Here is a 25,289-nt window from a genome sequence, read left to right as displayed (position 1 = left end):
CTATTTGGGGTGAATGAACTTCGTGAATGTAACTGTACAATAACAGATAACGTATTATGGTCACGGAAACAACTTCAATGAAAAGACGTTTAGATTAAAAACAAGGGAGAAAAAAGTGAGAGAGCTAGGTATGCACACATGCAAAGACACGGACACACACACAGAAACACACCACAAACACAAACATGTGCGCGCGCACACACGCCTATATATATGTGCACACGCATGGACACACACACACCCACACACACACACACACACACACAGACAGAGAGAAAGAGAGAGAGACAGACAGACAGAAAGAGACACACACAGAGAGAGAGAGAGAGAGAGAGAGAGAGAGAGAGAGAGAGAGAGAGAGAGAGAGAGAGAGATAGATAAGGGGGTACAGTGAACTAACATTCAAAATCAAAATCTTACAAATTACGAAAGTAAATGATAAACTGCAAATGATAATCCACAAATTGGATAATGCACAACTAATAATGATTAACTACATTATGCACTGCGAAACTTAAAAGCCTTATATAAGTAAATAGGAAACTGTTATAAAATACTTTAGTTAGTTGATGACATAAGCATGGCAAGTCGAAATAGAGTAGGGTGTCTATAATATTTTTGTGGAAGTAACTTATGTCTGAGGTCACTCAAAGCAGGGCAACACAACACAAAGTGTAGTTCGGTTTCTTCAGCACGTCTGCATAAAGGACAACTAAGATCAGAGACACTGGGCTTTCGATGACGATAATGATGAAGAAATATGTCGGAAATTCCTAATCTGAACCTGGTTGTGATATGTTTCCAGTGCTTATCCATTTTCATTGACAGATAAGTTGGAATAGAGTGCATAGAAATGAACTGTCTGTAAAACTCAAATCTATCGCTTTCTTGAACATCAGACCATACTTGCCATATACAGTCAATTAATCTTGTTCGGAGTGCACTAATAGATAGATAGAGAAAGAGAGAGAGAGAGAGAGAGAGAGAGAGAGAGAGAGAGAGATGTAAACAAAGACGGATAGAGAGATACAGACAGACAGACAGTCGAGACAGAGAGAGACAGAGAGAGAGAGAGAGAGAGAGAGATGTAAACAGACAGATACAGAGATACAGACAGACAGACAGTCCAGACAGAGAGAGAGAGAGCGAGAGAGAGAGAAAGAGAAAGAGAGAGAGGGAGAGAGAGGGGGGGGGGGTTCGTAAACAAAGACAGAGATAGAGATAAAAGAGACAGACACATAAAGGCAAGAGAAAGACTAAGAAACAGGCAGACAGGCGGAAAGACAGCCAGCTAGCCAGCCAGCCAGCCAGACAACCAGAGACAGGTTCACAAAGTACCCAATCAGCACACAGCATGCGGAGCCCCATCTCCGTGTCGCAGTCGGTCGCAAATCATCCCCCCGTGCATAATGTACGAGACCCATCCTCCCCGGCTGCCCAAACCTTCTCCCATTTCACCCTCATCCCATCACCCACGTGTCGTACTAAAGCCATCCACCCGCAGCAGCATCGCACAGTTTCCAGCCGTTTTCATCCCAATCTCATCAAAACCCCGTGTACTGAATCATCGAACCACATCACAGTAACGCAGTTTCCAGCTTTCAGAAAAAAAAAAAATCTGATCTTTACTGTATCCAGGCAAAACGCCATCGAACCATATGTTAGTTTTTCTCTGGCTTTTAACCCCCCGCCCACCCCTCCTCCCCCCGAGGCACAGACCTTAAAACAAAAGACCTCCATGGTCTCTTATCTTGAGCCTTTTCCTCTGTCTGGCAACCATCAAGGCCCATCCTCTCAGTAGCTGTAGAGTGGAGTTTAACTCACTCAGCACGGCCAGTCCTCTCTTCTCCTCTACACAGACCCCTCGGATGTCCAGTGGGTGTCTGAATGACCCAACCTTTAGCTTCCGTCGTCAGAATTGTGGTATTCTTTGTCAACATTCACCTCTTCAGTATAAGAGCCTTCCGCTTGCAATATTTTGATGATGGTAATTGGGGTGAAACGCTGTTAACGTCGTCTCTTTCGCCGTTCGTATGGAGAGAGTTAACGACCTATCGGCAGTACGCCCGTAAGGTCAAGTTGTTCTGGACAGATGTCCGGCAGTAGTCGTTCGGTGGTTAAAGATGTTCAGTGCTGTGGTCCGTTCCTCTCAGTGTCTGTCTTTGTGGTTCAAGATGTTCAGTGCTGTGGTCCGTTCCTCTGTGTCTGTCTCTGGTGGTTAAAGATGTTCAGTGCTGTGGTCCGTTCCTCTCAGTGTCTGTCTCTGGTGGTTAAAGATGTTCAGTGCTGTGGTCCGTTCAGTGTCTGTCTCTGGTGGTTAAAGATGTTCAGTGCTGTGGTCCGTTCCTCTCAGTGTCTGTCTCTGGTGGTTAAAGATGTTCAGTGCTGTGGTCCGTTCCTCTGTGTCTGTCTCTGGTGGTTAAAGATGTTCAGTGCTGTGGTCCGTTCCTCTCAGTGTCTGTCTTTGTGGTTCAAGATGTTCAGTGCTGTGGTCCGTTCCTCTGTGTCTGTCTCTGGTGGTTAAAGATGTTCAGTGCTGTGGTCCGTTCCTCTCAGTGTCTGTCTCTGGTGGTTAAAGATGTTCAGTGCTGTGGTCCGTTCCTCTCAGTGTCTGTCTCTGGTGGTTAAAGATGTTCAGTGCTGTGGTCCGTTCCCCTCAGTGTCTGTCTCTGGTGGTTAAAGATGTTCAGTGCTGTGGTCCGTTCCCCTCAGTGTCTGTCTCTGGTGGTTAAAGATGTTCAGTGCTGTGGTCCGTTCCTCTGTGTCTGTCTCTGGTGGTTAAAGATGTTCAGTGCTGTGGTCCGTTCCTCTCAGTGTCTGTCTCTGGTGGTTAAAGATGTTCAGTGCTGTGGTCCGTTCCTCTGTGTCTGTCTGGAGGTCTTTATACCAGGTGTTCCTCTGTCAGCCTCTCTTCCTCTTCGCTTAACTCTCTCCATACGAACGGCGAAAGAGACGACGTTAACAGCGTTTCTCCCCAATTACCACCATCAAAATATTGCAAGCGGAAGGCTCTTATACTGAAGAGGTGAATGTTGACAAAGAATACCGCAATTGTGACGACGGAAGCTAAAGGTTGGGTCATTGAGACACCCACTGGACATCCGAGGGGTCTGTGTAGAGGAGAAGGAAGGACTGGCCGTACTGAGTGAGTTAATAAGGGTTCCATGTCAGGGCCTGTCTGGTGATACGTGACGCTGGTTTTCACAGCCTAATTACGTAAGCCTGTACTAAACCATCAAACACAGCATAATCTTGGACTTTTTCGTTTTTAGTCATTTTCGTTTTATTTATTCACATTTTTCCACAGGAAAAATATATAACATCTCCAGTTGGACTGCTTTTTCACAACGTTGAATACTAAGATAAAAATTCTGCGATTTTGCTGAATGGCAGATTTTTGGATGGAAGATTTATCTGAGTGTTTGAGCCTTAATTTCGTTTCCTGGAATATGTATAGTACTGGATAACCTGAGAGAAAACACAGTATTCTTCTTCTCAGCCACACTTAACATCCTTGGGATGTTTTGTTTCCCACGTCTCGTCTCGTTTCATGTGTTCAACTTATGAGGTGTCTTGGTCCTGAAAAATATCATTTCAAGTTATATAACCCAACAGATTTTCACATCCACAATACACATTTGTTTCCAGTACATAACAGATTAAATTTGCCAACAATGGTACTGACAGCCGCATGGAATAACTACAATTTTCAACACCTAGTTTGGCATTCATAATATTTTTTTTTTACCTATCATTTCATTTAGCAGTACCCTACAATCGGAAACCTAGCAATAATTTATCCTGATCTCATCCAATCATAAATATTCAATCATTTTTATACGCTTTTTGGACAAAAAGCGGATAAGAATTTGAATTCTCTCGTTTTTGAATAAGCGTCAAAACCGTTGGGTCGAGCTATTTTCTTTTCTTTTTTTTTTTCTTTTTTTTGCACTTCTGTCTTCAGGTGATTTGAGTGTGTTCTCTTTGCTACTCTGGAACTTTCTTCCAGTCTTTTTTTTTATTGGCGGGGGCGGGGGTGGGGGGGGGGTGGGGGTTTCCTTCTGTTTTGTCTGGAATTTCCCCCTGTCCTTTGTGGAACTTCCATCTCTGTCTTTTCTGAGAAACACTCGTCTTTTCTTTTCCTAAGTTTGCATCTAGTCTTTTCCGGAATTGTAATTTTATCATGTCTGAGGGTTTCCTTCTCTCTTTTCTACCCTATCTCCCTTCTGTTCTTTCCCGAGACTTTCCTCCTGAAATTTCTGAGACTTTATCTCTGGTAATGTCTCATGGTATGGTCATGTCATGAGATCATCAGGGCTTGCCATGACATTCCTGCAGGGCACAGTGCAAGGAGGGAGAGGGAGAGGCAGACAGAGGAAGAGATGGGAGGACAACATCCCAGAATGGGCGGGCTTGAGGTTGAGCGATACAATCAGGAGGTCAGAAAACCGAGAGGACTGGAGGATGGCGCCCCAACGGTCCACAAGACTACGGGATAGGTGAAGGTGAAGGTGAATTTCCGAAAGTTTCCTTTTGTCTTCTGTCGAGGCACAATCCTTTAAATAACCGTTCTTCCATTCATCTTGTCTTTGTGGCAGCCAACGTCATATCAAGTTGAAGATTCCAGTCTATCCAACATCACATCAAGTTGAAGGTTCCAGTCTATCCAACGTCACAAGTTGAAGGTTCCAGTCTATCCAACATCACATCAAGTTGAAGGTTCCAGTCTATCCAACATCACATCAAGTTGAAGGTTCCAGTCTATCCAACGTCACATCAAGTTGAAGGTTCCAGTCTATCCAACGTCACATCAAGTTGAAGGTTCCAGTCTATCCAACGTCACATCAAGTTGAAGGTTCCATTCTATCCAACGTCACATCAAGTTGAAGTTCTATTTTATCCAACGTCACATCAAGTTGAAGGTTCCAGTCTGTTCAGCGTCACATCAAGTTGAAGGTTCCAGTCTGTTCAGCGTCACATCAAGTTGAAGGTTCCAGTCTGTTCAGCGTCACATCAAGTTGAAGGTTCCAGTCTATTCAATCAGCTAAGGTAGAGAAAGTGAAGGGGCTGGAAGGGGAGGGAGGGAGAGAGAGAGAGAGAGAGAGAGAGAGAGAGAGAGAGAGACAGACAGACAGACAGACACAGAGAGAGACAGACAGACAGAGAGAGAGAGAGAGAGAGAGAGAGAGAGAGAGAGAGAGAGAGACAGACAGACAGACAGACAGAGAGAGAGAGAGACAGAGAGAGAGAGAGAGAGAGAGAGAGAGAGAGCAACTGGCCGACAGACAGATAGGTAGAGGGAGACAGACATGCAGGCGTTGAGACTTTCATTCATGTGCGTGCGTGTCTGTGCGTGTGCGTGTGCGCGTTATTGTGTGTTAGTGTTAGTGTTAGTGTGTGTGTGTGTGTGTGTGTGTGTGTGTGTGTGTGTGTGTTAGCGTGTGCTTGTGAGCGTGCGTGCGTGTGTGTGTGTGTGTGTGTGTGTGTGTGTGTGTGCGCGCGCGTGCGAGTGCGCGCATGTGTGTGTGCGCGCGCGCATGCGTGTGAGTATATCTGTGACCGCGCAAGAGTACGCGTGCTGGACTCGGACGAGTTGGGGGGGGGGGCGTGGGGCGATCCACAGAAAGCGGGGAAACGGTGTGTGTGTCCGCGGGTGGAGAAGCGAACGTACAAGTACTTTCTCGCAACACTCGCAGGCAATGTGAACCACCCCAACACCTCCCCACCCCCACCACAATAACTAACCACACCAAAAAAAACACCCACAAAACCCACGCGGTTTGACCCCGCCCCCCAACAACTACAACCACCACCACCGCCACCCACAACTAACCACTCCAAAACTTCCCACAGAAAACCCCCAACCCACCCGACTTGATCCCAACCCCCACAACTACAACCACCACCACCGCCACCCACCACTAACCACTCCAAAACCACCCAAAAAAACCCAACCCAACCGGCTTGACCCTAACCCCCACAACCACCATCACCCACCACCCACATCTAACCACTCCAAAAATCCCCCCCCCCAAATCACACACCCACCCGGCTTAATCCCAACTCCCCACACGCCACCACTACCCACAACTAACCACTCCAAACAAAACCCCACAAAACTTCAACACACCCTCCTTGACCCCAACCCCCTACAACCACCACACCCACCACCCACAACACACACACACACAAACAATAACAAAACAAAGAAACAAAGAAACCCCAACAAACCCAACACCCACCCACCGGGCTTGACGGTCAGCGTGACCCCGGCGAGCTGCGACCTCTCCGTGGAGCGACACACGTACAGCCCACCGTCGCTGACCCTGGCCCCTCGGATCTCCAGCACGCTGCTGATGCTGCCGGCCAGCTGCGTGGTCAGCGAGGCCGTTGTGGTGACGGTCATCCTGCCAGGAGGGTCCACCTGGGTGCGGAGGGGCCGGCTGTCCTTGAGCCACTCCAGGCTGTCCACCGCGATGTCCACCATCGTCGTGTTGCACTGCAGGTGGATCGTCTCCCCTTGCTGCAGGAAGTTGCGGCCGCTGATCTCTATTCCTTTGGGGTTGGTGGTGGTGGTGGTGGATGGACAGGACACAGAGAGACAAATGTTTTTTTTTTTCTTTCTGGTACTCCAGGGCGATAATCTGATTCCATAGAGGTGTGTGTGTGTGTGTGTGTGTGTGTGTGTGTGTGTGTGTGTGTGTGTGTGTGTGTGTGTGTGTGTGTGTGTGTGTGTGTGTGTGTGTGTGTGTGTGTGAGGGGGGGGGGGGGGGTTGGAGGCAGACACTGCAAGACAACAGCTATTCTTTATTCCACCACTGTTGATCTCTATCCCTTTGGTGGTGATGATGGATGGTGTATGACACGGAGAGACCATTTTCTTTTGTCCTCCAGGGCGATAATCTGTTTCCATAGGGGGAGGTAAGGGGTGTGTGTATATGTGGGGGAGGGATGTGGTTCATCCTTCCAGAACACAATAGCTATTTCATCCTTGCAAACAAGGTTCTATTCTTCATGTTTTCCTACTCCAATCAAAATTACAGTCTCAATGGGACGAAATTCATGATGGTGTACACGTAGAAAAGATAAAGTCCACTTGTATACTTATGTCCCCAATAAACATATTATCCAGTCCAAAGGAAGTAAAAGAAAAACGAGAAAAAGTAGAATTGTACAAAGCAATAAACCGTAGTTTACATGAAGGTAGAATGATAAGATATGGTCAAAACCATGCTTGAGTGCTTCTTATACAATACAAATACGCACACAAAGGCATAAACCACAAATCACAGCTATATTACTCTATTGGGACCCTCTATTTGCGTAGACACCACAAGACAGGTTCTGTTCAACAGTCCTCTGACCTCTATTGCTGGGTAGACGCCACAAGATAAACGAAAAGCGAAAGAAAAAAAGAAGAAACAAAGGTATACTCACTTGGAAATCTGGCGGCTGGTAATGCTGCAAAAAAAGAAAAAGAAAAAAAAAAGAATAACAATCACCATCATGATAATGATCATGATCGTCAGCATATCGTCATCATCATCATCATGATGTCGTCATAATTATCATCATCGTCATCAGCATCCTCATCGTATCTTCATCATCATCATCATCATCATCACCATAACCATCACAATCATTATCATCAACATCATCATCATCACGATAACCATCACAATCATCATCATCAGCATCATCATGTCATCATAATCATCATCAGCATGATCATCATCATTATCACCACCACCATCATCACCATCCTCCTCCTCCTCATCACTCCCACCAGAACAATCAACAGTACAACCTCCTCTAAGCGCAGTGCATCATCAGCAGTAGCCACTATTCTCACGTCTGTGTTGCACACTCTCCCAATATTTTTTTTTACCGGGATGTGTGTAATGGGCAAATGATGGTATCGCCGTGTAAATGCTTTCCCACCTGACGACCACACACACGTACACACACACACACACACACACACACCACCACCACACACACACACACCACACACACACCACACACACACACACAACACACACCCCCACACACACACCACACACACACACACACACACACACACACACACACCACACACACACACACACACACACCACACCACACACATCACACATACACACACACACACCACACATACACACACCAAACATACATACACACACCACACACACACACACACATACACCACACACACACACACACACACACACACAGTATACCTACCGTTCCCACAGAACCTTTGATTTACTTGTTGCCTAACGCCGTGCCGACTGTATTTTATACTGTACTGAATTGTTCTGTACTTTCAAGGTGAAAGGTGGCAAAATGGCTAAGTCCTCTCATCCGCAAATACAGAGTCCCTGAGAGTCTGGGTTCGTATCCCGCTCTCGCCCTTTCTCCCATGTTTGACTAAGCGTCTTGTCATTCGGATGGGACGATAAACCGAGTGTACCGTGTGCAGCACGCACTTGGCGCACTGAAAAAGAACCCATGGCAACGACTCAGAGTGTTGTCCTCTGGCAAAATTCTGTCGAAGAAATCCGCTGTGATGAACACGCAAAAAACACGCATGCACCCAAGGCCTGACAAAGCGCGTTGGGTTATGGCTGCTGGTCAGGCATCTGCCTAGCAGATGTGGTGTAGCGTATATGGGTTTTATCCGAACGCAGTGACGCCTCCTTGAGAAACTGAAACTGGAACTATTGTACTGTACTGCTACTTATATTATTTATTTATTTATTCATTTTTAACTATATTATTTATTTATTTATTTATTTACTTATTTACTTATTTATTTATTTATTTCATAATATATTTATTTATTTATTTATTTTTTCTCTCAAGGCCTGACAAAGCGCGTTGGGTTACGCTGCTGGTCAGGCATCTGCTTGGCAGATGTGGTGTAGCGTAAATGGATTTGAACCGAACGCAGTGACGCCTCCTTGAGCTACTGAAACTGAAACTGAAAGCTACTTTTTTTGTTTTTGTCATATCAGATTTCCCTGTGAGAAAATCGGGCCCTCTCTTTCCGCCAGGAGAGCACGTCACTTGAGTGCAGCGCCACCATTCCTTCCACCCCACTCCACCCCCTCCCCCCGCCTTTTTTTCCTGTCCGCCAATGTGCTTGTTTTCCCGTCAGTCAAAGTGGATGTTTCCACAGAATTTTTGCCAGAAAATTAAAGCTCTTGCTGGTGTTACACTGGAAGAAGGAACCACATTTGAGTTTTCTACTGCAAATTTGGCATGGGACCAGCAACTTATTTCCCTTGTTTTCAGTGAGTGAGTGAGTGATTGTGTGTGTGTGTGTGTGTGTGTGTGTGTGTGTGTGTGTGTGTGTGTGTGTGTGTGTGTGTGTGTGTGTGTGTGTGCGTGCGTGCGTGCGTGGATGTGCATGCGTGTGTGCGTGCGTGCTTTGTGTGTGTGTGTGTGTGTGTGTGTGTGTGTGTGTGTGTGTGTGTGTGCGCGCGCGCTTGCGTGTAACACCTACGTTCTGGACATTCTGCAGTACTGATTTCTAGTTCTCAACTGCTCATATTTTCTCTGTCCTCTTAATCTAGTTTTTTTTTAAATTCCTTTTTTTTCTGCCGGACATGTTGAAATTTTGTGTTTTGAAAAAAAAAAAAAAAAAAAAAAAAATCACGACCTAAAAAAAAAAAGAAAAAAAAAAAGAAAAGAAAAAGGAAGATTAACGAAAACCATACCAGAACCGAACATCACGAACTTTATGAATCTTTTATGTTTAGTGTCGGAAGTGAGAATCTAATTTCCCACTGCCTTTTTTGTTGTTGTAGATGATGCTGCAACCTCCCTCACCCCTCCCACACTAAAAAAAAAAAAAAAAAAGAAAAAAAAAGGATGGCTAGTTTATTGGCATGACATTCAGTTTTTGTAATGTTGCATGATATTTTCAGCGCAACTGTATTGCATTGCATTGCGTTGCATTACTTTGTTTGTCACAATAGATTTCTCTGTGCGAAATAGAGAGAGTGTCTCAAAAGAGGGAACGTGCTCACTCACTCACACACACACACACACACACACACACACACACTCACACACACACACACACACACACACACACACACACACACACACACACACACACACACACACACACACTCGCACACACACTCACACACACACACACACACACACACACACACACACACACACACACACACACACACACACACACACCGACGGTCGTTCATTAGATCACGACAAAACGCCAGACGTTCAATGCGACCTCTTCAGGCAAAAACGGCCGGCCCGACCCTGCAGGGAAACTCCATAGAACCTCACCACACAAACGGCGATACTCGCCGATACGTGAAAAGGGCACGTGGCTCCCGAACAAGTACACAGCAAAGTCTGCCAACTTTCCAGTCTGAAACCCCCCCACAGTGGACGTCAGTATGTTTCTCCTGTACAGTAGGGGCGCCTTTGGGGGCAAAAAAAAAAAGAAAGAAAAAAAAGGCTAATTCATTTTCCATGCATGCACGCAATAAGCACGCTGTCATCGGCTGGAAAATTTAATCTGGTAATAAAAAAAAAGAAAAAAAGAAGAAAAAAAAAAGAAAAAAAAAGAAAAAAAAAGAAAAGAAAAGTAAAAGAGACACTGAGACTGAGAGTTCTGATGAGTCTGGCGATGCTACACTAGGTATAAGCTGGAGTAGGCGTGTGTGGTGCTTCTACGTGCGCAACGGTTGTGTGTAGCACACGTGTGCCGCTTGTGTGCGTTTGTGTATGCGTGCGTCTGTGTCAGTGTATGCATCCGTGTGTGTATGTATGTATGTATGTATGCATGCATGTTAGAGTTGAGGCATAACTCGTTAAGGTCAAAGGTAAATATTTATAGGCTTTTACGACCATCGACCATGTTTCTCTTTCTCTCTCTCTCTGCCCCAGCAAGAGACATGGGTTTATTAAAAAAAAAAAATAATTAATTTAGTTAGTTTTTTTCTCAAGGTCTGACGAAGCGCGTTGGGTTACCCTGCTGGTCAGGCATCTGCTTAGCAGAGGTGGTGTAGCGTATATGGACGCCTCCTTGAGTCACTGATACTGATACACTCTACCCAACCCCCTCCCGCCCCATTTGTCTTTGTCTCTTGCTGGGTGTAAGCGCAAACGTGCGCTGTTCTTTCTATATTTTTTGTTTTCACCCCAAACAAACACAAAACATGCACTTCTCATTTGTTGAATTTAAACAGCAACGACGACGACGACGCCAACATTAGCATCATAATAAAACAGCAATAACAATGATAATGATAACAGCAGAGACAGAGAAAGAGAAAGAGAGAGAATTATCACCCTATATCTATTCATTCACACTTAAAATTATACTCAGAAATAAAATCGTAGGAAAAAACACACACACAAAACACACACAAAAAACAAATGGAGTCACAAACTAAACGTAAAGCTGCATAGGGAGAAATAAAGAGGAAAATGTGCACTTTATACAGATTTAATCAATACATTTCAGGAAAAAGGAACGATATAAGATCTGTGTTATTCATCAAGAGAGAGAGAGCGAGAGAGAGAGAGAGAGAGAGAGAGAGAGAGAGAGAGAGAGAGAGAGAGAGAGTGTGTTGGTGGAGGAAAACTGCACAGCTACATTACCAGAAAACATTTGACTGGTGAGAACTGAGAGATAAACTGAGGGTGTTAAAAGGAAATGGGGTGAGAACTGAGAGATAAACTGAGGGTGTTAAAAGGAAATGGGGTGAGAACTGAGAGATAAACTGAGGGTGTTAAAAGGAAATGGGGTGAGAACTGAGAGATAAACTGAGGGTGTTAAAAGGAAATGGGGTGAGAATTGAGAGATAAACTGAGGGTGTTAAAAGGAAATGGGGTGAGAACTGAGAGATAAACTGAGGGTGTTAAAAGGAAATGGGGTGAGAATTGAGAGATAAACTGAGGGTGTTAAAAGGAAATGGTTGCCTCACTCTCTTTCTCTCTCTTCTCTCTCCCCATTTCTGTCTCTGACTGTGTGCTTGTGCATGTGTGCAATGTTGGTTTTGTTGTTGTTGATTTTGTTCTTTGCTCGTCACAGACAGAAAATAAGTGCCCCTGATTTGTAGCAGTTAAACTAAAACGACGACGATATGGTAATAAATAAGACAACAACAACCATAACAATCATCACAACAACAATAATGATACCTGAGACGAAAACAAGATATACTACACCAAGTCGTTAAAAATATACAAACGGATGGTGACCGTTTCTTGCATTAGTACAACTGACAGAATAATCATGGTCTCACGCTTCTACCACCAGCTACCGTCTGGACGTTTCCAGTGACACGAAGACAGAGATAAATCAAGGCATATACATATATCACAAACAAACAGAAAGAGACGACTTTCTTACACAAATCCGACTGACAGAAGACTAATTATGGTTACACGCTTCCACCACGACCAGCTAAACTGAACCGATCCGAACAAAATTGGCCAGACTTTTTTCCAAGTGACCTCTTACGGTAATGGCTGACCGGACTCTGGATGAAGAAAATTCAAACGAACCAATCAGCCGCCGCCAGCACACGGCGTTATTTGACGACACGTCGGGACGTCACATGACTCCTTAACAAGTACAGCAAAGTCTGCCACGTTTCCAGTCCGATAGCCCCGCAGCGTACGACGGTATGTTCCTGTACAGGGGGGCTTCTTTTATATAGGAAAAAGACTATTTCATAATTCATATTCGTGTACCCAATTAGCATGTTGTCACTGGCTGGAAAATTTAACCTGGCAAGTAATAAAAGCGACAGAAAAACTGTTTTGAAGGGTCTAGCAAGGCTACAACACAGAGCAAGAGCGAGCGAGCGAGTAAGCTCCTTTTTAAGACAAAACTGACAATGCCAGTGTTAAATAGATAAGACGCATCCAGAGATTAATTACTGGCTGTGTTCAAGACACAATCATGGCATAAGAGCGTACACCACACACACACACACACACACACACACACACACACAATTCCCCCATTCACACAGAGCTGAAACGCACCACTTCACACTGCCATCATCCCACCCACACCCACTGAAGCCAGCAAGAGAGGCAATTGACGAGGAAGCGAGACGAGGTAAGTGGCATGGGGCACGGTTCTCTCTCTCTCTCTCTCTCTCTCTCTGTGTGTGTGTGTGTGTGTGTGTGTGTGTGTGTGTGTGTGTGTGTGTGTGTGTGTTGGGGGGTGTTCAGTGTTCTGTGTGTGTTGGGGGGGAGAGGGTGTGACTTCTGGGGGGGGGGAGAGGAAGAGACTACCTCCTCCCACCCCTCCACAACTTCCCCTAGCCCCTTCCCTGCTCCCTCCGAAAAAAAAAAGAAAGAAAAGAAACAGCAACCTACTTGCAAGAGAGAGAGAGAGAGAGAGAGAGAGAGAGAGAGAGAGAGAGAGAGAGAACTAGGGAACAGTGAAAATAAAAAGAGAGAAAATAAAGGAGAATCCGAGTTTCAGTTTCAAGGAGGTGTCCAAGCGTGCGGCCTGATCCATATTTATACACTGCGCCACATCTGCTCCCCCCCCTTTCTCTCTGTGTGTCTGTCTCTCTCTGTCTCTGTCTCCCTCTCTCTCCTTCCTCCTCTCTCTCTCTGTGTCTGTCTCTCTCTGTCTCTCTCTCCCTCTCTCTCCTCCCTCCTCTCTCTCTCAACCCCCCCCCTCTGTGTGTGTGTGTGTGTGTGTGTGTGTGTGTGTATCTATATTTATCTATCTATACACATATTTATACATACATGCACGCATACGTACATATGTATGCATAATATATAAAAGAAAGAAAGAAAACATACAAACACCTACATATATGCATAGAAAAACACACACACATACATCCACATACATATACATATATATATCCGCACACACACATATACGTACGTATACATAATGAAAAATAGAACAGGAAGACCCCCCCCCCCAATCCCCCCCCCTCCAAAACAACAACAACAACAATTAAAGATTATCTAAACCAACAACAACAACAAAACAAACAACCCCCCCAAAAAAAAGAAACAAAAACAAAACAAAACCAAACCAAAAAAAAAACCAACAACCACCAACCAAACAACCAAAACAAACAACAACAACAAATAACAACAACAAAAAAAACACGTGAACAACAAACAACCTCCACCTCACCTTTGACCTCCAGGTGCACCTGGTGCCGGAACTGCTGCCGGCCGCGCGCGTTCACCTGGCACTCGTAGGTGGCCGTGTCCGAGGCGTTCACCTTCTCGATCACCAGGTTCCACTGGCTGCTGTTGGGCACGTGCTCCGCGTGGATGCGCGAGTCCTTTACCCAGGTGCGCGTGCCGATCGTCAGCGGGTTTCGGTTGGGCAGCTTCCGCCACGTGACCTGTTGGGAGATGACGACGATGATGACGATGATGATGATGATGATGACGACACGGACACTTCTACATCTAATGTATAAGTCAACAACCATCTACCTGAAGATCTAGTCATCAGCCCCCCCCCCCCCCTTCCCATCCACATGTAATAAGCAGCTTCTGCTCAAACGAGAGAGAGAGAGAGAGAGAGAGAGAGAGAGAGTGTGTGTGTGTGTGTGTGTGTGTGTGTGTGTGCGCGCGCGTGTGTGAATATGCACACGTTTTTATATTGATATGCACTTGTATGTATCCTAATTTCTACTGCTTCTGTGTTTGTGTATGATTTTCAATTTATGCTCGTATCTCCCCCTCCATTACTATCCCCTCCCCCCCACCCCCAATTTTCCTTGTGACCCCGGTACACTTGGTAATGAAGACATATTCTATTCTATTCTAATGTACCTAGCTTCGGTCAGAGACCAAGTTTCAAGCGTTTAACACGGATACTTTACACACACACACACACACACACACACACACACACACACACACACACACACACACACACACATCTATCTATCTATATAGGCAGACATAAGGACAGAGAGAACAAAGAACGGAAATGAATAACAGACAAAAAAAGAAGAGAGAGAGAGAGAGAGAGAGACAGACAGACAGACAGACAAACAGACAACAGGGACAAGGAAATTAGCGAAAAACAACAACAACAACCTAAGAAGAGTGTTTCTGGATTGGACTGGAACCAAATCGGTGCTTACAGACGGACAGGTAGACAGACAGACAGGCTGGCAGACAGACAGACAGACAGACAGGCAGGCAGACAGACAGACATGCAGATAAACAGGCAGACACACACATCCTATCCCCTGAGCCCAACCCAGACAGTGATCATAACACATGAAGCGCAGAGAGAGAGAGAGAGAGAGAGAGAGAGAGAGAGAGACAGAGACAGAGAGACAGAGACAGAGACAGAGAGAAATGCCAGTGCAGGAAGGGGTGTGGAAGGGAAGGGGGGTGGGGACGGGGGGAGTGTGTGTGTGTGTGTGGGGGGGGGGGGGGGGGGGTGGGGGGGAACAAGAGGTGTTGACCGTCGCACGCGTGTTGAATTAGCCATGACGTTCAGCACCCCCCCACACACAGGTCCTGCAGGAAAGAAGGCTGTGGCTATTTCACACCAACGATCCACGCATGGCACACCGCTTCATCTCTACCCACCTTCACACTATACTTCTCCCTCTCCTTCCCCACAGTCATTCCACCACGCCCCCTCCCCCCCTACCCCCCTCCCGTCCCACCGCGCGCCCTCCCCTCCCCCTTGTCTGGTGGCAACAAGTCAAGCCAAGATTTATTCCCAAAAGTCTCCATTGAGGCACATGGAAAAAAAAAAAAAAAAAAGGGGCAAAAGGCAAACAATACATGGCGACAATGTATGTGGCAAGGTTACCCAGTACATATCGGACGTGTAATTAAGTGAATGAAATAATGCTGCGTTTACAGTATTACCCGAACACACACACGCAAAAAACCCCATATAATTTCAAATAACACAGATTGTATTGATAACTAACACGGAGTGTTTTAGAAATCTAGCCGAATAGGATAGTAATATTTCATAAATGTTGCATAATAATTTTGGTTTAAAAATTCTTCAGACAGTTTCAATATAATTATATGACTTTATCATAAACAACAGCGAGAACTTCAAAGCGTTCGAGTTTCTGTTGTAATGAGGCTTCAACAAATGTTGTCAATGATGACTGAAAAAACCCAGCAACAACCGGACAGTTTAAGTGTTGTACTTTCCGAGGGTCTTGTGTTCAAATCCTGGCATCGACGCTTAATGGGTTAAAAGGTAGAGGTTCTTTTCCCGGCATTGACGTTTAATGGGTTAAAAGGTAGAGGTTCTTTTCCCGGCATCGACGTTTAATGGGTTAAAAGGTAGAGATTCTTTTTGTGGCATCGACGCTTAATGGGTTAAAAGGTAGAGGTTCTTTTCCCGGCATCGACGTTTAATGGGTTAAAAGGTAGAGATTCTTTTCCCGGCATCGACGCTTAATGGGTTAAAAGGTAGAGGTTCTTTTCCCGGCATCGACGTGTAATGGGTTAAAAGGTAGAGATTCTTTTCGTGGCATCGACGCTTAATGGATTAAAAGGTGGAAATTCTTTTCCTGGCATCGACGCTTAATGGGTTAAAAGGTAGAGATTCTTTTCCCGGTATCGATCCTTAATGGGTTCAAAGGTAGAGATTCTTTTCCTGGCATCGACGCTTAATGGGTTAAAAGGTAGAGGTTCTTTTCCCGGCATCGACGTTTAATGGGTTAAAAGGTAGAGATTCTTTTCCCGGCATCGACGCTTAATGGGTTGAAAGGTAGAGGTTTTTTCCCGGCATCGACGTTTAATGGGTTAAAAGGTAGAGATTCTTTTCGTGGCATCGACGCTTAATGGGTTAAAAGGTGGAGATTCTTTTCCTGGCATCGACGCTTAATGGGTTAAAAGGTAGAGATTCTTTTCCCGGCATCAACGCTTAATGGGTTAAAAGGTAGAGATTCTTTTCCCGGCATCGACGCTTAATGGGTTAAAAGGTAGATATTTATTTGTTTTTCCTATCGAAGTGGATTTTTCTACAAAATTTTGCCAAGAACAACCCTTTTGTTGCTGTGGGTTCTTTAACGTGCGCTAAGTGCATGCTGCACACGGGACCTCGGTTTATCGTCTCATCCGAATGACTAGCGTCCAGACCACTACTCAATGTCTAGTGGAGGGGGAGAAACTATCGGCGGCTGAGCCTGAGCCGTGATTCGAACCAGCGCGCTCAGATTCTCTCGCTTCCAAGGCGGACGCGTTACCTCTGGGCCACATGTTTGTGGAGTCCCAGTCTTCCGATTTGAGCCCATAACACTGGGCAAAAGCCGGCCACAGGTTGAAAAAAAAAGAAAAAAAAAAGAATAAAAACCCGCTACTGATGGGGTTCGAACCCATGTCCTCCCAGTCGTCAGTCCGCGACGCTAACCATTTCACCACGGCGACTGGTGGGCGCCGCAGGTTTGAGTGGCCCGACCACTGTGCTCTTTTTGTGGAAAAAGGGCAGAATACATAAGAAAAGAGATTAGAAATAAGCACAAAAGGCAGACATGACAGAGTGAACAAAGGAGAAAACAAAGGTCGGAAATGAATAACAGAAAAAAAGGAGAGAGAGAGAGAGAGAGAGAGAGAGAGAGAGAGAGAGAGAAAACAGACAACAGAGACACGGAAATTAGGGAGAAAATCAAAACGGCCGCAATCCATGTTAGTGTTCCGTGAGGTTACGGAAACAAGAACAAAACCTGGACGCACATCTCCATATACGGAGTATGGCTGCCTATATGGCGGGGAAAAACAACAACAACAAGGCATGCCAGTGAAAGCCCATAGGGTGATAGGAGTGAACGTCGGAGATGGTGACCTCGAGCACAGAAAGATAAAGAATCACCGTCATTTTTGGAATGATGACAATGAACCCTTTTTTGTTTTACCTTGATGTGATCAGCCTTTTTCAACCAGCTTCTCAAACATAGCTTAGATTATTTCCCTTTTGGGAAATTCCCGAAACGAAATGGCGATCTTGTCGGAAATGTCATTTCTTCTAAACGATAATACTCAAATGCATACATTAATACTGTCTTCAATCACCGGAATGTGTGACAGGACATTAAACAAAATTCCTCCTCCTCCTCCTCATCATTTGAGTTTCCTAACGAACATAGTTAAATGTCACAATTATTTATTTAATTTATTTATGATTTTTGGGGGTGGGTGGGTTGGGGGTGGGACTGCCATGGAAGTCCATTTAGGTTTGGGAATACGTGTCAAGGATATACCGTCATAATACAGGCACACACACACACACACACACACACACACACACACACACACACACACACACACATATATACATACATAGACAGATAGATAGATAGATAAGAAAAAGAACCCATCCAGTATTGGTCAGGAAATTTGAGCGACATTCCCAAAGACACATCCATGATGTGGGTGACCTTTGACGTGATGTGGGTGACCTTTGACGTGATGTGGGTGACCTTTGACGTGATGTGGGTGACCTTTGTTGTGATGTGGGTGACCTTTGACGTGATGTGGGTGACCTTTGATGTGATGTGGGTGACCTTTGACGTGATGTGGGTGACCTTTGACGTGATGTGGGTGACCTTTGACGTGATGTGGGTGACCTTTGACGTGATGTGGGTCCCACCCACTCTTTGCCATTATCTAAGAAACCAACAACACTCAACTGTGGGCAGGAACCAGGCCCGCGTCGAAAAACGACAAAGAAACAAGCACACTAACATAACTATGGAATATTAACAAGTTTGTGGAAAAATGGGCACTTTATAACTGTTTAATGCAAGCTTAAGCTTTTCAATGCTACCTTGAAATTTTGTCATTGGACATATATTGTTTTGAGTTGTGGACTTGTCAGAACATAGAACTTAATTATATGCTTACCCTATACTTTCTAATGCACAAAACATATATTCTGTATCTGTAAACCTCTGTCTGAATAAAAAAAAAATGTTGAAAAAAAAAGAAGAAAAAAAGAAAAAAAGAAAAAAAAGAAGAAGAAGAAACGAGCACACCTTTGTCGGGCTCGAACATGAGTCCTCCCAGTCACCAGTCAGTCCGCGATGAGAACCAAAAGCGCACAATGCATGCAATAAGAATAGATATCAGATAACAAAAAAAAATTTAAAAAAAAGAAGTGCAAAGAGCAGGCAATGAATGCAGAGATTAAAAGAAAAAAAAGAAAGGGAGAAAACCACATACGGAAATTAGATATAAAAAAGAAGGGGGGGTTGGGGGGGGGGGGGGCGGGGGGGGGGGGGGGGGGGGGGGGGGGGAAGAATTGAGGACAGATAATAGGAACACAGAAATCAGGAATAAAATGAATTAAGAAGAAAAAAAAGAGAAAGATATAAAACCCCACAAAGTATTGAAAATAGGAACAGAGCTTGTTTATAAAAAAAAAGAAAAAAGAAAAAAAAAGAAAATAAGAAAAGAAAAGAAAATTAGAACAGGGATAAGAAAAGAAGATGAAAAAAAAAGGAAAAAAAAAAGGAAAAAAAAAGCAATGGACAGCTTCAGTTTCTGTTCATTTTCCAGAAGGCGCCAAAAGCGTGCGGGCTGATCCATACACGCGATGTGCTGATTACAAAAAAACGGAGGGTGAGGGGGGCGGGGAGCAGGGGGTTGGGGCGGGGGTGGGGGGTGGGGGGGGGAGGTTAGAGAGGTGGAGGTGCTTGACGTACGCATTACCTCAGTGCACTGGCCATGTCTTGGCGAACCAGAATAATAAAGATATATAAAAAGACAAAAAAGAACATTAAAAAATCAAAAAAGAGACAATTCGAACAAGAAGAAACACACACACACACACGTATATACACATGCACGCGCGCGCGCACACACACACACACACACACACACACACACACACACACACACACACACACACACACACACTAATGGACAGGAAATGTAGGCGAACAATAGGTGACAGATGAATAAAACAAAGAGCACACACACACACACACACACACACACACACACAACGAAAAAAGCCACAGTGTTCAGTGTTTGACATTTGGGCCCTATCTGTTTTCCAAATAAAAGCAGAGCGACATTTATTTGAGAGGAAAATAAAACTTCTCAGTTCACAACGGGTCATCCTGCGTTGTGAAATCCAGACTTCTGTCACAGGGATATTTTGTGCGCCGACACGGAATATATCTATGGAAAATGAAGTGTGTTTTTCATCTTCAATATATTCGAGATCATTTGGACTGATAGAAGCTAATGTCATTTTTGTGTGTACGTACATCGGAGTATACCATTCTAAACCTTGTACGCACGTCTCTTATGTGTTTACTCTTTTTTTTCAGAGATAGGTTGATTTTGAAATTATGATACACGCTAAATCTTCTGTTCTTGTTAAGATGTTCGTGCCGTTTTTGTATTTGTATTTGTATTTCTTTTTATCACAACAGATTTCTCTGTGTGAAATTCGGGCTGCTCTCCCCAGGGAGAGCACGTCGCTACACTACAGCGCCACCCCCCCCCCCCCTTTTTTTTTTTCCTGCGTGCAGTTTTATTTGTTTTTCCTATCGTTTTTGACAATGACAATCAATCAGTATTTGCTTGAAATGAGGTAATATTTCTCGTAAAATTTCTACACCCTGGTTATCCCAAACAAAGCCGAATCTTAAATTTGTTGAGAGTGCTTCGTGCTTTGTTATACCCAGCACACCTTGTCATGATAACACAGCAAAAGCAGCATTTTGTAAGATTTACAAGGAAGTCAGTTATCATCCATTCTCGTTCATCTGATCCAGTAACAGTGGGGAGTGGGGGGTGGGGGGTGAGAGAGAGAGAGAGAGAGAGAGAGAGAGAGAGAGACAGAGACAGAGACAGAGAGAGAGAGACAGAGAGAGAGAGAGAGAACACCGAACACTGGACACTAAAATGTTTAATAATAATAATGATAATAATAATGACAATAATAGATACTTGTTGAGCGCTTTCCTCTCTGAAAGGGAGCTCAAATCGCTTTACAATAAACATAAAACACACGCGCAAAAAAAAAAAAAAAAAAAAAGAAAAAAAAGAAAAAGAAAAAGAAAAAAAAGAAAAGAAAAAAAAAGAAAGATGTACAAAAGCATGAAACAGAAATTTCTTAGCCACACACACACACACACACACACACACACACACACACACACACACACACGCACGCGAGGAGTCTTCATGGATTATAACTGAATGCCACTGGAAAGGGAAGGACGGTTTGTGTTTTCGCGTTTTCAAAAAGATGTGATTTCAGACCAGTTTTAAAAGATCGAAATGAGGAAGAGTGGCGAAGATCGTGAGGTAAACTGTTCCATACACATGGAGCTGAACAAGAAAAAAGAAGAATCACCAAAGGACTGGGTTTTTTTTTTTTACACACGGGGAGCGAGTAGCCGCCGTGAATCGGAAGATGATCTGAGTTGTCGTGGGGGTACGTAGGTCAGAATGACTTCTCTTAAACACTGAAGGGTAGCACACAAAATGGAGTTGAAGGTAAGAGTTGCGACTTTATACTGAATGCAGGAAAGAAATTTGGTAACCAGTAAAGAGAATGCAGAAGATGAGTGATATTGTCAATCTTTTTGGTTCTTAAAAATGAACCTTGCTGCTGCGTTTTGAACTTTCTGGAGTTTATGTGTTAGTACTGAGGGGGTCAACCCGCTATTGCCGCGGCCCGTTGTTGCCGCAACGATTTTGGATTTCACATTGAAATCTTGAACCTTGACCTTGACCTTGACCTTGCTACAGCAGTTTGAATAAGGTATGGTATTTTATGTTCCAACAACACGTTAGTGCACTTTCTTTTGATTTTTTTTTTGTAAAATTGTCTTCTTGAGAAAGCGTGGTACGTTACGAACGTTTTATTTCTTTTTTTTAGTTTTATTTGTCCCCCACCCCCACTCCCTTGTTTTTGTCCCTCCCCCCCTTTTTTTGGCTTTTAATATGTGATGACACCTGAATGTGTGTTGAACATAATGTGACGAATCCAGATTAATTTTCTTGATTTATAAGACAACGATGCAAACAAGATTGTTGTTTTGTTTCACAATTAAAAAATATCATTTCATGTCATAATTCCTCTAACTTTCACTTTCATTTGATCTATGCATTTCTCTATACTTTTCTTATGTTTTGTCTTTTGTTTGCTTTTACTCTTCTATTCTTGTTCAGCGAATAAATCCTTCCTGACGAATTATAACTTCCGCTGGGGGTCGTCCTTTCTCCTTGTGTAAGAGATTTTCTCGTCAATAAAAATTAATGTACATAATGAAATTAAAAAAAAAACCCATTAAAAAAAGACCAACAAAAAGAAAAAAAAAGGGCTTCGGCAACAACTGGCCGCGGCAATAGCGGGCCGCGGCAACAACGGGCCGCGGCAATTGCGGGCCGCGGCAACAACGGGCCGCGGCAATTGCGGGTTGTAGCCCGTACTGGGGACAACCAATGAGGAGTGAACTACAATAATCAAGTCTGGACAAGACAAGAGAGCACACCCGGCAGAGTTTGTGTTGCTTGAGAAGTAAGATGTCGGACGGAACTGATCTTTCCAATTTGAAAGTATGCAGCCTTGCAGAGGTTCCTTAATGTCATTAGCTGTAAAGCTCTAGTGACATAGTTGGCACAGAGAGAGAGAGAGAGAGAGAGAGAGAGAGAGAGAGAGAGGAGAGAATACAGTCACAGAGAGAGAGAAACAGATATGATAGGGATAAATAAATTGATAAAACTGATATAAAGACAGAGAGAGACAGACAGACAGACAGACAGACAGACACACACACACACACACACACACACACACACACACACACACACACACACACACACACACACACAGAGAATGGTATACAGACACAGATAGATAAATACAGAAAGTGAAAGACAAAGGAGACAGAAAGAAAATAAGATAGATTGATAGCCAGATAGCTAGCTAGCTAGATAGAGACAAGAGATAGAGAGACAGAGACAGAAACGGATAAACAGTGAGAAAAAGAAATAGAGAGAGAGAGCCATAGAGTCAGAGAGGTCAAAGGTCATGGAGTCCAGGTCAAAAGAGTCCCGCCCCTTTAACGCGTCAGTAACCCCGGGAAAGAAATACGTGACATCTTGCAAGCGAGACGGAAAGACGTGGGCCGTTTCTGTGCTAGGGGTCATTTCCAGGCGACACACCGGCGACTTTCACTTGTTGGAGGCTCATCAGCTGATCAGCCAGGCAGATGGCTTGAAGGTGGAGGGGGGGGAGAGCGGGGTGTGTGTGTGTGTGTGTGTGTGTGTGTGTGTGTGTGTGTGTGTGGAGGAGTGGGGGTAGGGGCAGAGGGAAACTGTTGTGTGGAGAAAAAGTCCAGTCTGGTGCGCACGTGTAGTCGTTTAGAACCGACATTTGGGATGAAAATGATGATGATGATGATGATGATGACGAGGATGATGATGATGATGATGATGATGATGACGTCGATGGTGATCATTTTAATCATGTTGAGGCACACAGGCATACGAAGAGACAGATACAGAGACGGATAGGAAGACAGCCAGCCAGCCAGCCAGTAAACCATTAAGTCAGATTCTCTCTCTCTCTCTCTCTCTCTCTCGCACACACACACACACACACACACACACACACACACACACACACACACATCCACCCCACACAACCAAACACCCCTCACAACCAACCACACAGCCACTTAACCCCTCTCTACGGACACACACACACACACACACACACACCATACTCATACTAACAGTCACACACACACACAAACAACTCTACCTATTCTATACAACCCCCCGACACACACACACACACACACACACACACACACACACACACACACACTCACATAACCACCACCACCATCACCGACATCGCAGCATAGGTGTGTTTTCTTTAAAGCGATGAGGTGTGTGTGAAAAGTGTTATTCACGCACACACACGCAAACACATATACATACAACCACCCATTCACGCCCCACTTCCCCCACACGCACAAACTCATGCATAAACAACACACACACACACACACACACACACACACACACACACACACACACACACACACACACACACATACACACAAACACAAACTCATTCACACAACACACACACACACACACACACACACACACACACACACACACAGACACATCGTCCTGCCACACACACACACACACACACACACACATACACACAAACACAAACTCATTCACACAACACACACACACACACACACGGACTCACCGTCCTGTCTCCCAGGTCACTGACGGAGCAGAAAAGCACAGCCATCTGTCCCACGTCCACCGTCACAGTCTGCGGGGGTGACCTCCCTTCCGAGAACTCTCCTCGCCTCTCAGTACCCGCCTGCAGCACTGTGGAGGTAGAAAAAGACAGACAGACAGACAGACAGAAAGAACGTGAAAAACTAGAACGAATGTTTACTGGGTAACTTCTTGACTACTGACTAGACTAGACTAGAAATGAGTGTGTGGAGGAGGGGGGTAGAGGAGGTGCAGGGTAATGTGTGTGTGTGTGTGTGTGTGTGTGTGTGTGTGTGTGTGTTGGAGCTCATGTACGTTTATATGTATTTGACTGTGCTTTCATATCTGTGAAACTGCGTGTTTGGTGCATATCTGTTATGCATGTGTGGGTGTATGTGTGAATGTGTGTCTTCATGTTTTACATTTATTTGCTTATTTATCATCATTGTTGTCTTATTTAGTTGATTATTTATTTATTCTTATTATTGTTATTTTATTATTATTTTCATTACTACTACCTTTTTTATATCATAATTATTATTTATTCATTTATGTAAGCTTATCTCTCTCTCTCTCTCTATATATATATATATATTTTTTTTTCTCAAGGCCTGACTAAGCGCGTTGGGTTACGCTGCTGGTCAGGCATCTGCTTGGCAGATGTGGTGTAGCGTATATGGATTTGTCCGAACGCAGTGACGCCTCCTTGAGCTACTGAAACTGAAACTGAAACTTGACTACTGATCAACACTTGTGGTTAGAATCAAGGCAGTACAGCAGCTGTGTGATGTTTTCGGTGTGAAAAGAATGACTTGCGATGGGTTACGTCTTGTGGATGTACGTTTATCATGAAAACCATAACTATGTCATCATCACTGTTCTTTCATTATTTGTATTGTATTGCATTGTATTTGTATTTCTCTTTTTATCACAACAGATTCTCTGTGTGAAATTTGGGCTGCTCTTCCCAGGGAGAACGCGTCGCTACACTACAGGGCCACCCTTTTTTGACTCACTTGTGTAAACAAAATGTGTTC

General features: G+C 44.3%; 1 protein-coding gene across 1 annotated transcript in view; it reads right to left on the bottom strand.

Annotated features, from left to right (window-relative positions):
• LOC143297087 (lachesin-like) overlaps window positions 1-24,358 on the bottom strand; it is a 28,545-nt gene extending 4,187 nt beyond the window's left edge. Inside the window, exons 1-3 of the mRNA XM_076609259.1 lie at window positions 24,236-24,358; window positions 14,171-14,387; window positions 6,247-6,555 (exon numbers count right to left, since the gene is read on the bottom strand). Coding sequence (XP_076465374.1) covers window positions 6,247-6,555; window positions 14,171-14,387; window positions 24,236-24,280 — 571 coding nt within the window. The 5' untranslated portion in view covers window positions 24,281-24,358. The remainder of the gene's footprint in view (window positions 1-6,246; window positions 6,556-14,170; window positions 14,388-24,235) is intronic.
• Between the last annotated feature and the right edge of the window lie 931 nt (window positions 24,359-25,289).

Source organism: Babylonia areolata, chromosome 22, assembly GCF_041734735.1.
Source record: "Babylonia areolata isolate BAREFJ2019XMU chromosome 22, ASM4173473v1, whole genome shotgun sequence".
Classification (NCBI taxonomy): Eukaryota; Metazoa; Mollusca; class Gastropoda; order Neogastropoda; family Buccinidae; genus Babylonia; species Babylonia areolata.
The sequence above is the reverse complement of the archived record's forward strand: the minus strand, read 5'-3'. Positions and strand labels throughout refer to the sequence as shown.